This window comes from Parasteatoda tepidariorum, chromosome 7, assembly GCF_982258835.1.
Source record: "Parasteatoda tepidariorum strain Cologne lab strain chromosome 7, Ptep-v5.0, whole genome shotgun sequence".
Taxonomy (NCBI): domain Eukaryota; kingdom Metazoa; phylum Arthropoda; class Arachnida; order Araneae; family Theridiidae; genus Parasteatoda; species Parasteatoda tepidariorum.
Window position 1 is genome coordinate 108,655,473 of NC_141761.1, and position 20,726 is coordinate 108,676,198.

At 32.2% G+C, this 20,726-nt stretch overlaps 1 protein-coding gene across 4 annotated transcripts in view; it reads right to left on the bottom strand.

The window, feature by feature from the left end:
- Positions 1-20,726, bottom strand: part of LOC107449709 (uncharacterized) — a 37,479-nt gene that overhangs the window by 12,422 nt on the left and 4,331 nt on the right. Inside the window, exons 1-2 of one of the 4 annotated variants that reach the window (XM_087168471.1) lie at positions 14,784-14,893; positions 12,720-12,894 (exon numbers count right to left, since the gene is read on the bottom strand). In XM_087168471.1, coding sequence (XP_087024597.1) covers positions 12,720-12,879 — 160 coding nt within the window. In that variant the 5' untranslated portion in view covers positions 12,880-12,894; positions 14,784-14,893. Of the gene's footprint in view, positions 1-12,719; positions 12,895-14,783; positions 14,894-20,726 lie in introns of those variants that run through there. The other 3 variants (XM_087168472.1, XM_087168469.1, XM_087168470.1) reach the window with 3 other exon arrangements.

Consider the following 20,726-nt stretch of genomic DNA (forward strand, 5'->3'; position numbering starts at 1 on the left):
ATGGTTGACTTGCACCAATGCACCATTAATTCCTTAAAACTAATGGAAAAATAAATAAGGAAAAGCGTTATTAATGTAGATTTTTTTCTCTTTTAATAGTAGAATTTATCATAGGACAGAATCGAAATATCAGGAGTAAATAAAAATATGAAAAATATGGATGAAATACTTTTAATCTATAATAGAACTAATATCTAAAATAAAAGATTTGGAATTGGTCAGAAAATTTGATTCTATGTAAACGCTTAATGTGAAAAAATTTCAAAGCATAACATAATTTCACGTAACACTATCTTAATTCAATAATTTTTATTGAAATGAAGCATAAGAACTCAACTTTGAAGCAATAAATCTCATAGAATTATTTTAATTTATGCTCCAAATATAGTCGTACTGATGTAAATAAAAATATGAGAGACACTACATAATTTAAGGGACAGTGTTAACTATTCAAATCTATTATATCAACTAACCGTTTACTTTAAATGTTGCTAGAGGGCACTGGGTCTATATGGCCTGGAGAAACTTCAAGAAAAGCTTCCTGATAATGTCGGAGTGGATTGTTCCTAAGTATTATCATTCATGGTGTATAGATAATGAAAAATAAATAAAGTTACAGCAATGGAAAAACAAATAAAAATGCCTTGAAATTTTAGAGAGACATAACATTAACATTTTATCGAACAAAAAAATTATTTTTCTCTTCTAATACAGAAATGAAAATTTATAATCAAAATTTTATTTTTGTTCTACTCAATAACATCGTCTAATTTTTTTTAAATAATTTGTCTAAAAGTTCCTGATCTAAGCTTTATTCTAATGATTGCCTAAGTTATTTTGTTAAAAACGAATTTTAGTGAATTGGAATTAACATTTAATTTTGCTGGAAAATATCTATGGAATATTCTACTCAAAATTGAATGAAAATGAATCGAAACGTAATCAATCAATTAAAACGTCAATTTTGTTTTGCGCAAAGATGCGTCCGTTATTTGAATTATATCCTGAAATTAGATTATTACAATAAAAGTCTAAGTTAAAGCAAAAAAAAAAGATAAGGGAATATTGCTTTAGTTTCTTACGTAAGCAAGGAGGGGATTTGTGATTTGCTTATTTTTGTTGGCAATGGGAAGCATGTTTTATTGGAATTTATTCCTAAGAATAGTGAAAGATGAACAAACAAAGTGTAGGAGGCATTATCACCTGTCAAGTTCATCCATAAATAATTTTTATTTTTATTTTTAGCAAGACAGGAGACACAGTCATGAGCAGATATTTTTCTCAAAAATTAAATCTTTCTTGTTTCTTTGATTTGAAACGTTAAAATAAAAAAGACTACTTTTTTAATATCTAAAAATATTTTTTTCGCATAAAAAAGTTATTTGCGTAATTTAGTAACACATAAGCTATTAATATTTATTATATTATTAGCATTTTACCCAATATAAATGATTACTTTAAACTGTATAATAAAAAATAATTTTTTTGGAGGGAATTAATTTACCTTTGGATAAACGAGTTTCGTAATTTTGTATAAAACTTTTTGATTCTTTAATTAGTTTTAGAGTTATGATTAAATACGCAAAAAAGTAAAATAAATGCATTGGTGATGAAAGTTCTGATCACTCTTCTTCTTCAAATGCACTACAGACCAAAACAGTCTCAGTAAGTTTTTTTACAGTAACTTCTTGTTGTTGTTTTTTTCGATGAATGTCCGAAGTATTTTTTATTTACGATTTGATATTAATTTATTGGATGATATTATTATATTTATTCAATATTTTAATATCTGCTGAGGATAGATTAGGAGAAACATCAGTGTTCGGAGTACCGGTTAATGTGGAGTACCGGTTAATTAACCGGTAATTAACCGGTTAATACCGGGCAGTGGTACTTGACCTTAAAAGACTTAAAAAAAAACATTGATGAAGGGCATACCGGGTTGCGGCACAGAACCTTAAAAGAACAATTATCTAAGGCATACCGGACAGTGGCACTTAGATAGACCTAATATATATTTTGGACATTTACCGAAGCAATTGTCAACATTCAACGGTGGAAGTCAACAACCACCCATTTCGGTCATTCACAGTAGCACATATACTGGCTACTAATGTTCAATTCGTAGCCTTGTACCCAATCCGGAAGACAAGGGAACTCCTGGATCAAATGTTGGGAGAAATCTGCCTTCATGGAAAACTTTTTGATTGAACTAACCCGTATTTGCTTTACATGAAGAGGAAAACCATGAAAACCTCCCACGGTGAGCCACTGGAAAGGGACTGTAATTCATGATTCATCTAACAGTGAGGATATTTTACGTCAGCACTGTGGTCGGTGCGAGTCGGGTGCGGAATTCGTAGCAACCAGTCAATGCTGATATTCGAACCCGGTTCACTTCATGGGAAGGTGAATGCTCCATCTCCTGAGCCACCACGGCTCTAAGCGAAATTAATAGTAAGGGGACCAAACTTTTGACCATCATCTTGACTAAATTATTCGGATCGCGACAACGTCTCCTTATTTCGAGGGTCCAGTCGATAGAAAAGGTATGTTTAGTCACAAAAAGTATGTTTTTGCGGAGAAATTCATTATTCATAATATTATAGGCACTAACAATTTAGCATATTTGAGGTTTGTAGAAGAACTACAATTATCTCAGAATGTGAAAATCCGATCACTAAATAAAAAGTAATTCAAGTATTTTTCATTTCGCGAAATTTACAATAAATAAAGCATGCATACATATAATATATATATAATGATTGGAATTTCACAAACTAAATTCTAATCATAATGATTCAAAGGGGTGATTTCAAAAATGCTACTGAATTAGTGCTAATGGCTATGGAAAAAAACATAAATATTTACTTAATCTAAATGAGCATATATGCTTTTTCAACGGATTTTAATCTTTGACCGTCAAAATATGAGGTGGTAGCCGCGATCTCGAACATATTGCCTTAATGGTTTAGTCAGGAGTGCGGTCGAAACCTCTTAATACGTATTTTAATTTTAAGGGAATCAATAATATTTCTACACACAGTTTTTGATTTCGTTTATCGAAAGACAATTCCATGTAAAAAAAATTATAAATAACTTATTTTTTTAAATAATGATTGAAAAAGTTTTAAATTGGTCTTAAACTATGTAATTTTAAAAAATGCAATTTACGAAACCGGTAAAATTGTTTCCTAACGCCAATTTTTTATTTATTTATTTTTTTATTTATTTTAGAACAATCTGTATTTATTTATATTTTTATTTCTCGAGAATAAATTTTTGTCAGATTTTCCGTTAAGAAAATGAATCTTAAAGTTGATATTGGGTTTAGTAATTCTAGTTCTCAATTATTTCGACATTTTAAAGATTTACTCTTGTGCGTAGGTTTTGAAACATAATCCAAAAACAAATAACAAAAAGAAAAAAAAAAGAAATCCGCCTACACATTAAAAAAATAAAACTTGACGTAGCGTAAAATGAACTAAGCCAGCGCCGCTATTACATCATCCACATTAAGGAAAGTTAAAAAAAAGAAATAAAGTTACAGTGAAGTGGCCGCTTTTGTATTGAAGAGACACTTGTCTTTTATGATACTAATACGCGTAAAGAGACGGAAGAGGACAATAATGGCCTTCCTCATTAAAAAAAAAATGGCCATTTTGTCCTTCATAAGTGATTTGCTTTTCTCTTATGTCACTTCTCTCCTTGAATTGAGAATGAATTTGTTCGCTAACAAATTGCCTAATACTTCTCTTTCAAGAAAGCGTATCGTGGGACACATTTTTTTTAAAAAAACATTAAAAAAAACGTTAACAACGTTTCAAGCGTTTTAAACGTTTCAAACAAACATAACCACTTATGATTAATTCCTAAGTTTAAAAGTGCATGGAATGGTTCAGAATATCGATTACATGGATTGCATGGAATGGCTCAGTTTATCGATTGCACGGAATGGTTCAGAATATCGATTGCATGGAATGGCTCAGAATATCGAGCAAAATAAAAACGATATCAACGATTACTTTTGCTTTGTTGATCGGATTCTTACAAACTAAGTCGTTGTTCTAATTTTTTTTATAGCCATCTTTGGATAGCCGACCCAGTTTTTCGGGTTTATAACCACTAATGTTCAACTCCGTAGCCTTGTAATTTTGAACCCAATGCAGATGACAAGTGAACTCCTGGATTAAGTATTGGGACAGATTTGCCTTCGTGGACGGCTATTTGACGGAACTAACGCGCATTTGCGTTGTATGGTGAGGAAAACCACGAAGACCACCCGTCTTCAGTAATGGCGAAATAGGCAAAACGTGAAATCCACATTAAGGGGTTCAAACTTTCGATCGCCTTCCTGCCTAACCTACTGGGATTCAATTTTTCAGATTGCGTATGCCCCCCCCCTATTGTTTGATAGTCAGGAATCTAACGCCAGTAATAGGATAAGTTTGTTCTGAGAAAGTACGTTTCTGCGCCTGTTTCTGTTACTTAATTAGTTAGCTCTAATTAATTAGCATATTTACAGTCAAATTTTTGAACAATTAAGATCGGTGTTTATTTCGTGAAACTCTATTAATTAGAATAAAAGTTATTCATGGTCATATCTTTTTTATTTGTGTACAGTACTGATGGTTACTAAAGTATAAACCTATAAGATTAGCCATTAAAATAATATCTGCATGAAAGTATACTAAATAAAAATAATAGTTAAATATAATTATCCGCAACATAATTTATATTTTAAGGTGTGAAGAGGACTCAGAACAAGCTCAATTACATGTCTTTTAAATAAACTATTCAAGTAAATTAAGGATTTATTGCGTCCCGCAGTGGACTGATCGTTAAGACACGGTTCCCAGTAGAACACCGAAATCAAGCATCGCTGGCTGTGGTCAGTGTGGGGGTAGGTGACCACTTGGATCAGTCTACGAAGGGACCGACGATGTGTGGTATTGGTCCATGTAAAACTGTTTTACCTTAAAGTGCTCGACTTCGTGCGCTTATCATCGGGCTACCGAAGCAGGGGTGCCATCCCTCTGCAGGAGGATCAAAATTGTGATGGTATGTCTTCGGATCCTCAGGGATGTTTCTCAGACAGTCGCCAATAGCCCATTGTGCAGCTCTAGTGCGACGTAAATAGAACTACAACTACACTCTATTCAATGAAATTATGGATTTATTGCAGAGCCGCGGATACAGCATTCGCCTCCCCCGGGTTCGAACCCCATAGATAACTGGTGGTTACGAATTCTGCACCCTGTTCGCACTGACCACAGCGTTGACGTAAAATATCTTCAGTGGTAAACGGACCATGGGTTATAGTCTTTCCTTGAGTCACCCTTTCTACCGCCCAAACGTGCGTCGACACAATCCACTTGTAAGCGCAGAGCTTTTACCCTAACTTCGAACCAGCTACCCTCTTTGTCGTTTTTCTGAACCACTCGTGATCAGCCAGCCTTCTTCCGCGCAGAAATAGACAGAAGGAAGCTATAAACTTAGTTGGTAAACAATATCCTCTCTTGTTTATCGAATTGGTCAGCTTAATTTACTTTGAAGTTACAGTCTACAATGAGAGCATTTCTGTTCTCTTTATCGAACAAATCCATTTGTTGTTTCTTAGAGACTTTAATCATGCTTAGTTTTATTACTCATCTCATCACGTAAGTTTCTTTTTTATTTTGTGTATTATGATCACAAAATGATTTAATTGGTGAAAAGCATTTTTATAATAAAATAAGCTCGTTTTTGAAATATTTAGCTTCATGTTCTACTTGAAAGAAGTTTCTTTGTCATGTCTGAAGAAAAAAAAAGGTTTTATATTTATTTATTTGTTGGAAATAAAAATTTTAAATTTCATTTAACAATTCGCATTGATTTATTTTACAAACAACAATTCGCATGTTCGCTTTTTTTTTAAGGTTTACTGTTTTTATAAGAATAACTAAATAACCTTGAGAAATTGTGATTTGGACATTCGAATAAGAATTAATCTTCAATCCCCGGTCCGGTTTTCCAAAAGTTTACCCAAATTAACCTCTGATCTCGACGTATTTATTGCTTTACCCATGATAACGATAAATAGGACCACTGGATTTGATTTCAGATCTTTTTAAAGAGGTAACACTCTGCGGTGTTTAGGGAAAGATTTCTGACCAATGATCCTGTGCTCAGCCAAAATTCTTTGATTTTCTCCATCGATATCAGAATTTTGTTCATGGTTGCTAAGCCGCAGACAAGTTTGAGAAGAAATTTCTTCCGAGAGGTCGTTCAAATAATGTAGCCAATCTTTGAGCTAATTTGGACTCCCATTTGTCAACAAAAAAAAAAAAAAAAAAAAAAAAAAAAAACGCAAATCAATTCCTCTCATGCTTGAGTAATGAAGTCCCGCAGCAATCCTTTGTCTCATGTTTTTTGCTTTGTCTTACAATGGATAATTTTACAGCAGCCATCGAATTTTAAGATTGCATTCGAATAAATGATGTATTAAAAAATTCAACTTTTAATTTTTGAAATTGGAATTTTGAAACAACCCAGAGGACAAATTAACTACTGGATCGTTCAGAGGGACAAACTAGCTCCCACGGAAGACTCTTTTTTAAGGAACTAAACCGCATTTGCGTCACACAGAGATTGATAAAAACCACGGAAACCTCACACGGTTAGCCTGATGGGATAGGGATCCGTCCACTACTAAGCATATTTTACGTCAGCACTGTGGTCGGTGCGAGATGGGAGCAGAATTCCTTCCGTCAACTCTTGCTTATACTCCTCTTTCCCCCTAGTTAGCAAATCACAGCTTAATATTTGAACTGTATTTATTTACATTTATAACCGTCGTTGAACAGCCGACTCATTTTTTTGGGTTTACGACTACTAATATTCAACTCCGTAGCCTTGTAATTTTGAGCCCAATCCAGAAGACATGGGAACTTCTACATCGAGAATTGGAGGAATTTGTTTTGATGGAATTAACCCGCATTTGCGTTACATGGAGAGGGAAACCTCGAAAACCACCCACGGTAAGCTTGAAGGCAAGGGGACTCTAACATATGATCCGTCTACCACTGAGGATATTTTACGTCAGCACTGTGGTCGGTGCTAGCCGGATGCGGAATTCGTATCAACCAGCTATAGCTAGAAATTCGCAGTGATTTTGCATCATTAAGTATTATCAGCACAAATTAATTATTCTCCAGGAGAATTAATTAATATTCTCGAGCGTGTGTTATTATCATTATTATTATTTAGTGCAAGTTGTACATTTATCTTATGATGAGCCGTGATTTCTCAGGGCATAGAGCGTTCGCCTTCCAATGAGGTGACTCGGGTTCAAATCGCAGCGATGGATGTTCGAGGCGAATTCCGCATTAGGCTTGCACCAACCACAGTGCTGACGTGAAATATCCTCAGTGGTAGAGAGATCATGGGCAGGATGCGTACAGATTCCTTATACTCCTTAGAAACTCCTTGGAAATAAAAAAGTCTCCAAGGAGTACTTGGAACTACTTAGATTTCTAAATCAGTCCTTAGAAACTCCTTAGATTATTGCATTTCATAGAACAAAATAACAAGCAACCTCAAAAAGCAACACCAATTAGCCTCTCTGCACTATGACAATCCTTGATTAAGAGTCATGGTGGCTCAAGGGATAGAGCGTTCGCCTTCCAATGAAGTGAACCGTATTCGAATCCCAGCAACAGCTGGTCAATACGAATTCTGCACCTGGCTCGCACTGACCATAGTGCTGGCGTAAAATATCCTCAGTGGTAGACAGATCATGGGTCCCGTAGCCATCAGATTAACCGTGGGAGGTCTTCGTGTTCCAAATCCAAGTTAGTTCCATTAAAAGTCCTCCACGAAGGCAAATTTCTCTCAATACTTGATATAGGAGTTCCCTTGTCTTCTGGATTGGGTTCAAAATTACAAGGCTACGGAGCTGAACATTAGTAGTCATGAACCCAAAAATTGGATCGGCTGTTTAACGATGATTATTAAATCAAATTTATCTTATGCTGGGAAATGAAGGGTTTTAATAGAATGTAACTAATACATTAATATTTTTTTCTATTTCTCGTAACAATTCTTTTAGTTATTGTTAGAAAATATTTATTTGCGGGTGAAAAAAAAATTAAAATTTACTTGAATTGAAATTTTAAAAACGTGGAGAGAAATAACTGAATATTGAAATTTCCTCGTCTCGTTCAAATTATTTCTTTTGATTTTTAATTATTATTTTTTAATCAAAGTGCACATAATAAACATAACAAAATCAAATAATTGTCATTCAGAAAAAAATAAAAATAAAAAACCGGAACTATGACTTTTTTGAGATAAATTTCAGCAGACATTTTTGTCAACTTTAATTTTCCCGTGGGTTCCCATTTCTGTCGTTCCTTAACGACTCGGTAATTACTTTAATCACTTCATTTATTGCCTTTGAGGGAGAACATCCGGGACACTCCGCTGTCATTCTATAATGTAATAAAGTGAATGAAATTTAATGAACGAGAATAATCTCGTCCTGAGGTTGTATTTAATTGTCTTCATTCATCAAGAATGATGCATTATGGGTCTCGAAAAATAACGAGACTTTTAAGTGATTTATTTATTATGGTTATCTCATTAAGTTATTCCTGCGAAATTGCATTTTGAATAAATGTTTGGGTTCTGTAACATCGAAAAAGTTGAAGGATCTTGTAATTTAAGTATTTTTAATGAAAGTCAAATTATTTCGAATAATATATTTTTTTCCTTTTTTTTCATCTTTTTTATAGAAGTCTTTTTCCAAAGTTATGATGCTAGAAATTCTATCTTTTCTTCAGTGGCATGTATGTACTTAAAAAAAATTATTCTTTTTTTTCTACTGTGATGCGGATTGTAAGATTGAAAGTTTGTTACAAAAATTTTATAAATACGTCAGCTATTAATTAAATTTACAATTTTTTTATTTAAAGACAATTAAATTTGTGTCTGTTGGGTTACAAGGATGTTTTTTTTTTACTTTTTCGACAAAAGCTTGTACTTTTAAATGCTCTTCTATTTCATTTTTATTCTTATTTCATTCTTCATATTTGTAACAGCTTTGTGCCTTGTACAATATGGTTCAATTTTCTTAAACAGATATTGTATGTTTCTGAGGCACTAATTAAATCTTTTTTTTTTAACATCACGCAATTCCAAGAGTTGGAGGGAAAAACCACGGAAACCTCTCACGGTTAGCCCGGCGGCATGGGATTCGTCTACCTCTATGCATATTTTACGTCAGCACTGAGGTCGGTGCGAGACTGAAGCAGAATTCGTATCAACCTGCCACAGCTGGAATATGAACTTCCGCGAACCCTTGCTTATTCCCCTCTTTCCCCCTAGAAAGCAAAAGCAAATCACTAACCCCCTATTAGATGCTTACCAAATACTTCAACTGTATTTGTTATATATTTATAACCATTGATGAAATCCGAAATATTTTTTTGTGTTTACGAATACTAATGTTCAACTCCGTAGCCTTGTCATTTTAAACCCAATCCAGAAGACAAGGCACCTCCTGGATCAAGTCTTGGGAGAAATTTACCTTCGTGGAGGACATTTTTTGATAGAACTAACGCACATTTGCGTTACATGGAAAAGAAAAATACGAAGGCCTCCCACTATTAGCCTGGCTGCAAAGGGACTCTAACCCATGATCCATCAACTACTGAGGATATTTGACGTCAGAAATGTGGTCAGTGCAAGCCGGATGCGGAATTCGTATCGACCAGCCATTGCTGGGATTCGAACCTGTTTAACCTCATTGGAAGGCGAACCCTCCAATATTTGAACTATCGAAGTCTCAAAAAGAAAAGAGATCAGCGAAAGTATCACTTAAAATAATTTCTAGTAGTTATTTTGTAACTTAAAATATTATCGGCGCTAATTTTATTTTATTTTGTAACCGTCGTTGAACAGCCGACCCAATTTTTTGGGTTTACGACTTCTGATGTTCAGCGCCGTAGCCTTGTAATTTTGAACCCTATCCAGAATACAAGGGAACTCCTGGAACAAGTTTTGAGAGAAATTTTGCCTTCGTGGAGGATTTTCTTTTATGGAACTAACCCGCATTTGCGTTGCATCTAGAGGAAGACAACGAGAACCTCCCGCGGTTAGCCTGGCGGTAAAGGGACTCTAACCTATGATCCGTCTACCTCTGAGGATATTTCACATCAGCATTGTTGTTAGTACAAGCTGGATGTGGATTTCTATCGACCAGTCATCGCCGGGATTCGAACCCGGTTCACCTCATTGGAAGGCGAGCGCTCTTATCCCCTGAGCCATCGCGACTCTATCGGCACTAATTAAATAATCTCATTATAAGCATGATTGCTGCGGGACCTTAATGATCTAACTTCGTTTGGCAGAATGCTTAATGTTAAAAAAAATTTAATTAACAGGTGAAAATATTATAATAAAAAAAACTTTAAATTGATTTAGAAGAATTCAGCTTGAAGAAAGATTTTTTTTTATTGTTTCATCAATATTAAAATTACGTTTCATGTTAGGCCGTTGAATTCGTAATTCTGCAGTCACTTTTAATCTATTAATTTCTGGCTTACGCATAAATCAAATGGGATACCTGCAAGTGACGTAGTGTGGCGGGTTTCTCGATCCTGATTGGTTGTTGAAACGTGACATTTGCTTACTTTAGCAACTGTTTTTTCTAGTAAGCCAAGCCTGTTAAGTACCAATTCTCTTAAGTAACGCAGCCTACCTAAGTACATGACCGAGATATGGCATGACAATGCTTAAAATAGAGGGCAACAACAAAAACGCGTTATCCTTTTACGCAGAGTAAAATGTTTAGAAAGTGTCAAGAAGTACAGAACAACAATAAAAATGCGTTATTCTTTTACGTAGAGTAACATTTTTAGAAAGTGTCATAAAGTACAGAGCAACAATAAAAACGCGCTATCCTTTTACGCAAAGTAACATTTTTAGAAAGTGTCAAGAAGTACAGAACAACAATAAAAATGCGTTATTCTTTTACGTAGAGTAACATTTTTAGAAAGTGTCAAGAAGTACAGAACAACAATAAAAATGCGTTATTCTTTTACGTAGAGTAACATTTTTAGAAAGTGTCATAAAGTACAGAGCAACAATAAAAACGCTATCCTTTTACGCAAAGTAACATTTTTAGAAAGTGTCAAGAAGTACAGAACAACAATAAAAATGCGTTATTCTTTTACGTAGAGTAACATTTTTAACAAGTGTCATATCAGCTGTCATTTTGCCGTTTTTTTTCTTCTGTTGGCAGCATTTTGTGTCACGAAAGGCACGAGTCTACACGAAAGGCAACATTTAATGTTTTGCGTGAGTGAGTTTGGTTGGTTAAAATTCTAGAATTGAAAATAAAAATGTCTCCTTTTTAAGAATTTTAGCATCGATCTTTGACTACAATCTAAGTTAAGTGCTCAAAATTCTGCTGAGGGAAAACTTTTTTCCTTTATTAGCATCATGAAAGCAAGCATTATGAGTTCAGTGGGGGGGGGGAGGGAAGAAAAATCGATAGAATAGATTTGTCATTTTGATCAATGAGGTTATTGGAAAATGATATTTCGGACAATAGGAAAGCTATTATTGCGCTTTAATGCGGTTGTCTCTTAAATTGTAGAAAAAACAACAGTTCTGTCAGCAACCTTTTAAAGTGTAGGAAATTTCAGTTGTTACGGAATAATCCTAAAACATTGCTTTAACTTGTCTTGTTTCAATTTTCAATAGAATTTTAAGATTGAAAATAAGATTTTCGGCAAGAGTCGTTTGCTTGTATTCTTTTTCTATAACTTCTATTAATATTATTCGTTTTGAATAATAAAAGTGAAATAAATCTAAGCACTTTTCGTTTTACAACTTATTTTACAATATAAACCGTAAAATATGCCAAATTCGAAAAGTAATTTCGTATAGAAAATACGATTGTTAAGTTTCTTTATATTTTAAAAATGAATGACAAATTACTCAAGTATATTCTGTGTTGGTTTTCATAAAATATATAACATCGTGTTTGATTTAGAAATAAGAAATTTACTGATACTTAATATTAACACTTTGAATGCCATGGGGGTCACCGGTGACCGGCGAGGCCAAGCCGTCAGGGTAAACGTGGGACGTTTTCGTGGTTTTCCTTTCCATGTAGCGCAATTGCGAATTAGTTCCCTCAAAAAGTCTTTCACAGAGGCAAACTTTCTCCCAATACTTGATCCAAGAGATCCCTTGTCTTCTGGATTGGGTTCAAAATTACAAGGCTCGTTTGAACATTAATAGTCGTAAACCCAAAAGAAACTGGGTCGGCTGCTCAACACCGGTTATAAAATGAAATATATCAAACATTTAGTTAAATTAACTTACTTGAACAAATTAGACTACTAATCTGCATTTGCAAAATTTCGACAGGACAACCACGAAATCTTCCCGCGGTTAACCAGATAAGAAGATTCTAACCTATGAGCCTTTTACCACTGAGGATATTTAGCATTAGCACCGCGTTTGTTGTGGTACGGGAGCAGGATTTGAATCCATCGATTTGGCTTCGACAGGATTTGAATCGATCAACCATCAATGGGATTCGATGCGATTCAACCGTCAATGCTCCTTTGAACCACCGCGCTTTATGCATCAGATTTCAAAATACTTGTCATGCATACTTTTGTCTTGTTTGTTGCACCAGTTTCAAGAATAAATTGGAATCGCACCTGATTCTGTGACAGCCACTTGAAAAGCCTCTGGGTCCACTCCCATCCATGTATAGAGGCACTGAGTACCTTCTTGGAGTTGTGTTTCTCTCCACACATCCAGAGCCTCCGGGACATCTTCTCTCTGCATCACCCGAACACTGTACACCAAATCGGACATCTCAGCTCTTCCCTACTGAAAAAGAACTTTGTTAGCTTTCTTAACCAATAGTGAAATATTTCAAAAAATATAATAGCAAGAGAACAGCAAAACTCCAAATAATATTTTCTATCCTAAGGTAAGCAGCAGTATAACAATCTTCCTCGAAAATAGTTAAATCGTCTGTGGAGAGATGGCGTCACATGACAAGAAACATCTAAATGGCTGAATAGTGAAACTGCCTCCATTAATTATTCAAATTATCATTAATTAATTAATTAATTATTTAATCAATTGACTTAAGGTTGTTCGAGAAAGCTTTTGTCTATTAAATAAAGGTTTTCTGAGAGCGATATGTTATTTTGTTATTTTTAGGACTTTGCTAGTTTGTAACTACTAAGGATATTCTTGAACATTAAGTTAAACGCTGTCTATCTTGAATCAGCGCCCTCTTTGCTAATAATGAAAAAGGAGCAAAAATGTCAATAAAAAGAAAAGCAACAGTTTTGTAAAAATGAAAAGTGTTTGTGATATAATTTTTGCATGTTTGAAAGTTTTCTCCAACGCTGTATTGGTCTGGCACATAAAAAGTGAAATTAATACTTCATTTTAATGATTGTCATTTTGATTTTTTAAAAAAATCTTGCCAAATTTGGCGATGTCACCACCAAAGTTTTTTTTTAACGTTCCAGTCAACCACATCCACTCAACAACCACAGCAAATACTTACATCATGGAGTGGGAAACTACTCGAGAAGAAGAAGACCGCTGATACACAACCACCTATAACCTCAGCGCAAACTGGTTGTTAAAAAAAAAGTATGGCGTGTTAACGTAAGAACCTTGTTTTACAGTAGACTTTTTATCGTTAATAAAGGAAAATTAATAACTCATTTCCTTTGTTTTGCTAAGCATTAATTCTATATTTCATTAATTTAAAAGTATTCATTAGTAATGTGATTATCGTAGGGTACGATAATCGATTACGAGATAGAATATCGAATTCATATTTGTCGGACTAGGATAAATTGAAATAGAATGGAAATTACAGTTGCTAGCATAAACAAATGCCACGTTTCAAAAGCCAATCAAGATCGATATCTACGTCCCTTGTTGACCAATACTGTCTACTTTAGTCAATAAGCTTTAAAGACATATATAATTCAAAACAATATTTTTAAAATTGTGTTAAAGTATCATAGCGTTTTATTCTTCTTAAAAAGATAAATGCTTTTTTCATAATTATCCTTCATATTATGCTCATCTAACAAAGATTAATTCCAACCAGTAAACTGAAAACAACGAAAGAGGGTTAAATTTTGGAAGCTATTTTAATACTAGACAATTTTATTGATCAAAATAGTTTTAGGTAGCTTAAAATTAAAGTTTTATATCGAGTTCAAGACACTCAAACTATGGCAATTTTACATTTTCTTGGCGAAAGAGGTTCCAAGTTTCATAGAGAAAATAGCAAAGACAGTAAACGTAAAAATATATTGAACCTATCGAAAAAACGGGTATCTTACTAGCACAAAAATAACGTAATCAGTTAAATCATATAAATATTGCCGCATATCGTAAAAATATCGTTAATTTCAACGATATACCCGCGATATTAAAATTCGGATATAGTCCAGAAAATAGTGCTGCACAATATCTGAATTTAATATCACTAAAAGTAAAAGTTTTTTATTAAATGAAGAGAAAAAACATCCTTTCCAGATTTTAAACTAAAATATTTGCTTTACTAATTTACCTATTTTCAGAGTATTAATTACTATTAGCATTCTAACTTCTAATGTTCGTTATTAAATGGTAGTAATTTCTAACGGTAGTTACTTATAGCTCAGTCTAATATCTTATTTATGTTTCATTCATATACATTTTATTTATTTTCAACTCAAATGTTATTAAAATCAACTCACTCATTAAAGATTTGTGAAGACGCCCAGAAGATTTTCCTCATCACAGTTCTCGCACTCTTCCTTAATTACGTGTGTGTCTTCTTCACTTTTTAATGAACTAGGTTAAAACCGGTTTAATGGAAAAAAATTTTGTTGCTTTTTATTGCGTGATAATCATTTTTCTTAATACATACTTACACCACACATACTGTTTGTTTTTAAAAAAATAATGAAAGAAAAGTAAGAAAAATTTTAACGAGCAAATGTAAAGGATAAACGAAATGAATGAGATAGTTTTCTGTTAGCGTTATCATTTCATGAAAATGAACATTACTCATCATTCGCTCGATAGATCCACAAAAGAATAAAGATATATTTCAACTAATAAATATGTATTTCAACTGTGCCCCGATTAGGATGTAGTAATTCCTGAATCCTGATAGAATTTATGTTAGAAAATGTGATTTTTACTTAGAAATAAGTAGCTTAGAAACTTGCAAATGCAATAAAATATATTTCTTTATTAATTGAATTAATTGAACTTAACAATTTTGTTTAATTATTTTTATTGTATAAGAAAATAACTAATTATTCACGCATTCTGAGATTCGATATATTTTTTTCTCATTCTGGTCATGAAACAAAACCCTCCTGATTTAAATAATAAGATATTTATTATGTCACAAAACTGGCCGAAAAGTTACTTGAATTTCTTAATTTTTATAATTTTTTCCTTGCATATAAAATCTTTTACCAATAACGGTAAATTCAATTATATTTGGACATACATAATCGCTCTATAAAAGTAGCAGAAAAAGATTTGTTGAAGCTTATAAAATTTTTTTTAGTTATTTTTCATAAATTGCATAAAAAAATAAGAAATTTTTCACGCATAGTAAGATTTTTTATATTTCTTTTCATTCTGAACATAAAGCAAAATCCATTATTACTGAGGCCATTATTTGGTTTTCGGTATCTAAAGGTAGGTAGATATTTTATTTACGACGCACTAGAGCTGCACAATGTGCTATTGGCGACGTGACTGTTTGAGAAACATCCCTGAGGATAATCCGAAGACATGCCATCACAATTTTGATTCTCTGCAGAGGGAATGGCTCCTCTGCATTGGTAGCCTAACGACTTAGAAACAGTTCTAACGACATTACGGTAGAAATGTTTAGCGAGGACCGATACCGCTCACCATAGGTACCTGCGCAGGCTGATCAAAGTGGTCACCCACCCGCTTATCAACCACAGCCAGTGATGCTTGACGTCGGTGTTCGACTGGGAATCGTGTCTTTAAGATCAGTCCACTGCGGGATCGGTATCTAAAAGATCAAGTCAATACAATCAATCAACAAAACCCGTGATGGCTCAGGGGATAGAGCTCTCGTCTTCCAATGAGACGAACCGGGGTTCGAATCACAGCCGATACGAAATTCGCATCCGGCTTTCACTAACCACAGTTCTGATGTGAAATATCCTCAGTGGTAGACGGATCATGGGTTAGAGTTCCCTTGCCGTTAGGTTAACCGTAACTTCTTTTCCATATACGGCAAATACGGGTTAGCTCCATCAAAAAGTCCTCCACGAAGGCATATTTCTCCCACTATTTGATGCAGGAGTCCCCTTGTCTTCTGGATTTGGTTCAAAATTAGAAGGCTACGGAGCTGAACATTAGTAGTCGTAAACCCATAAAGTTGGGCCGGCTGTTCAACGACGGTTATAAAATAAAAAATAAAACATTCAACAAATTTGTTAATAGAATGAGAGAAAGAAACTTTCAAACTTTAACGGTACAGACACAGTTTATGTTCACACTAAACTGTGGAAAAAACTCGATTCTGAACTTTAGAGGATCTTCCTAATTATTCTGAAGTTTAGCTAGGTTATGTATACAGTGCGTAAAAAAGTAAACTGAGCATCCTGAATAACTTTTAATTTTTATAATCGGATTTTCACGCTCTAAGACTCTGTCTTAAATGTTCGAGGGGGTGACTTCAAATATGCTATATAATTTTTGAAGACGATATTTTAAGCTACGAAATCAAACATAAAAACGTACTTTCTCCGAATAAACATACCCTTTTTTGAATGAATTCGAATTTCTGAAGCCAAAATATAGGAAGTAGCCTCAATTTGGAAAATATGGTCCCCCTAATTTGATCAGGTGAGCTATCAAAAGTTTCGACCCCTTAATGCTAATTTTACTTTTTGGACATTTTGTCATGTATCGAGAACTTTTTAAGCTAAATGAAAAAATTTTGCGCACTATTCTAAAATGTGTTTATGTGAAAATAAATCCATGCAAAGAATAAATTTTAGTAAATATTTATTATTTTTTTGTTTTTTTAGTAGTTTTATATTATGGGTTATTAGTATTTTATTTAATAATAGTCGAAAAAATTTTGAATGGTGAGGTATAAAATTTTGCGTAGCAAAATACGAAATTTGAGAGAAATTGGTTAAATAGTTCCTGAGTGTGAGCAACCTGAATTTGAAAAAAAAATTATATTTAAAATTAAATTTCTCAAGAACTATGTGAGCGATTTCGTTAAAATTTTGTATTTAGCCATGAAAATATACATTCTGCGATCTAATTTTAAACATATGACTTATATGAAATATGATTTTTCACTGCAATCTGAATTGTTCTCTCTCGATATATAATATATATATAATGTTACGATGGTGCAGACAATAAAAAAAATTAAGCATATTTCCCTATAGTAAAATAATCACATTTATTTAAAGTTGTTATCTTATATTGTTAACATAAAATACTTTTATTAATTAGTATAAAAAAGGGACTCAGGCGAGAACTTATCCATACAGCACTGCCTCTCTTGGGATCTTATATTATATATTATACCCTTTTTGCTTGATGTAACAAATGCTAAGTCACATAGTAGATTAGTAGAGCAAAATTGGACTATAAACTCGTGATTAACCTTTTTTCGACACGTATTTCTTAAGACTTTACTCAAGAGCTTTTATTTAAATTTGGTAAGGTTCTCTATATGAATATTAGCTCCCACAGTATTTGCAATCTAATCAATCATTTTTGGAATTTACGACAAGGCTATTTTAAATGTTTTATTGTGATTCTGAATCACAATAAAACAAATACAGGAAAAAAAAGATATAATCTCTTCATCAGCTCACACGATTATATCCGCAAAAAGGAGTGCTTTCTAATATTGTATCAATATAGTCAAAGCAAAATATATCAATACAATAGAGTGAGGAGTATTCAAAAATAATTTTTGAAACAAAATGGAATCGAAAGTTTTTAGTAATAAATATCGCATAGAAAATAGAAAATGAAATGTAAAGAGAAAATAGAACAAAACATAAAACGAAATCTATAAAGAGAGTAGCGAATTCAAATAAATTTACATGAGCAAAAATTTTCAGGAATAATTTAAAATATTTTCGTAATATGTAATTATAATAATTTTGTAATTGAACTTACTACATGCATAATTTGCGCACTGTACATTTAATGGTTTTGTAACTTTAACGGTAAGTTAAGTAGAACAATATATAATTTTAAGTTACTATTATAGAATAGTTTGCATTATTATTGTTCATGAAGCTGTTTAAAGAGGAAGTAACAAACAAATACAGATTCCATTGATAAAAATAATGGTTGATGTGAATTAGAATATTAAATCTTTTTTAATTTATATTAATTTGAAGTTGGCGGTTACTGAAATCAAACGAATGTTTTTCGCAATGCGACTAAATAAAATAGTCTAAGAAGATATTAAGTCTCAAACCCTTAATCCCTGAAAAAATTGAAAATAATTATTCATTTTTAAGTTTTAAACTAATATTTTTCTTTTATTATTACACGAATTTTTGTTTATTTATATATTTGGAAAAAATATGAAAAATATTCATCTTGACTGTTGGCTTGATTTTATATATATGTAGATATTAATGCAAAGTGCATTTATGCCAACAACAAGTTTCGATATCAGCCGCACCGGTAATATGTCAGCCACAAAAATATACTTTCTCTGAGTAAACATACCTATCTTTCTATTTATTCAGATTCTTTTTTTTTCAATGCAGCTCCAACAGTTTGAGCTGTGGGAAGTTATGATATATTAATGTTAATTTTCCCTTTTTGGGTATTTCGCTATATCTCAAGAATTATTTGAGGAAAGCAAAATATTTTGCACAGAATTATAAACCTCGTTTATTCAAAGATAATTCCAAGCAAACAAAAAATTCTTTTTTGTTAGAATCATTTTATTTTGATTTGATTTGAGCTACTAACTAGAAAATGTTACTGAACTTATTCTGGTCGTACCAATTTTAAGTTATTAAAAACAAAAGCATATGTATTTAAACTAAAATACTAGTTATATTAATCCTAAGGAATTATCCTAAGGAAATAATGTTAATGATTTATAAGAATATGCATTAATAATTCTAAAATAATGTAAATAATATTAAGAGAATAATGTTAATAATCTTAGAATGATGTTAATGATCATAAAAGAAAAATACCAATCATCTCAAGAGAATATTGTTAATAATCTTAAGGGAATAATATGAATAATCTCAAGAGAATGATGTTAATAATCTTAAAAGAGCAATGTCAATAATCTTAAGAGAAAAGTATTAAAAATTTTAAGAGAATAATATCCATAATCTACAGAGAAAAATTTAGTTTATATTAAGAAAAATTATCCTAAGTGGATAATGTCAATAATCCTAAAAGAATAATGTTAATAATCTTAAGAGAGTAATTTCAATAATATTAAGAGATGTATTAATAATCGCAAAAAAATAATATTAATATTCATAATCAATAACAAAAGTCCTAAGAGAAAAATATTAACAATATTACGAAAATATTGTCAATAATTGGAAGAGAAAAATATTAATAATCTTACGAAAATAATGTTAGTTATCTTAAGAAAATAATGTTAATAACATTGAGAGAATAATGTTAAGTCTCAGAGAATAATCGTTATTCATTATTAATTATCACTATTAATTTTTTATGGCGCATTGGATAGAATTTCTAATCATAAGTAATTTTTTGTGACGCATAAATTAGAGTTATCCGGCATTTAATATTTTTAATTTACTTTCGTATGTTTAATGTATGTCAATGTTTATTTAGGAAATGACAAATATAGATAGTTTTTTCTCTCTCGATATTACGTTTACAAATGGAAAAACATCTGTGTATACATAAATTCTAAAGTAAGAAAATATTGAAATTAGAGCCTTATGAATATTAAGGAGTCATTCATAATAATAGGATGTTTTTAATTAATAGTTGGATTGATAAGCTAAATTTTCATATCTATTGCTACGAGTCGTAAGCGAAACATGTTCAAATTTTTAAAAAAATAGGTTTTTAATCTTTTCTACAGCAGCAATGCTAAAATTGAGACGTTCTTTTTAAGACAAAACCAAACAGCGATGTCATTAACACTAAACATACTAACACTTAATGTATACCTATTTCTACCATAGACGGTCAAATGACCGGACTTTATATTTCTTGATTGAATGTATGAAATATGGATGTTAGGAAGGAAATAAACTGAAAGCATTTTATTATAATTAAACAAAATTGTATATTGTCAATTTTTATGAATTACAAACACAAAGAATAAGAATTTTTAATTCATTGCTCAACGCGTTTTTGACATATACTGGGTGTTTCCATTGTACATTTTTCGCAAACATATTTCTTATAATTAATATTATTTCTGAAATTCTTATAATTATCAGAATATATAAGAATTATAATTCTTATAATTATTCTTATAATTAATATTATTTCTCCTAAGAACTCGTGCTGTCTTGATTGTTTCGACATTTTTCTGGGTAAAAACTGACAGTTAGTTAGAAATGGAGTAAAGCTATCAAAATTAAATATAAGCTACTTACCAAAACATTTAGTTTTTGTCACCTTTTTTTGCACAAAAATGC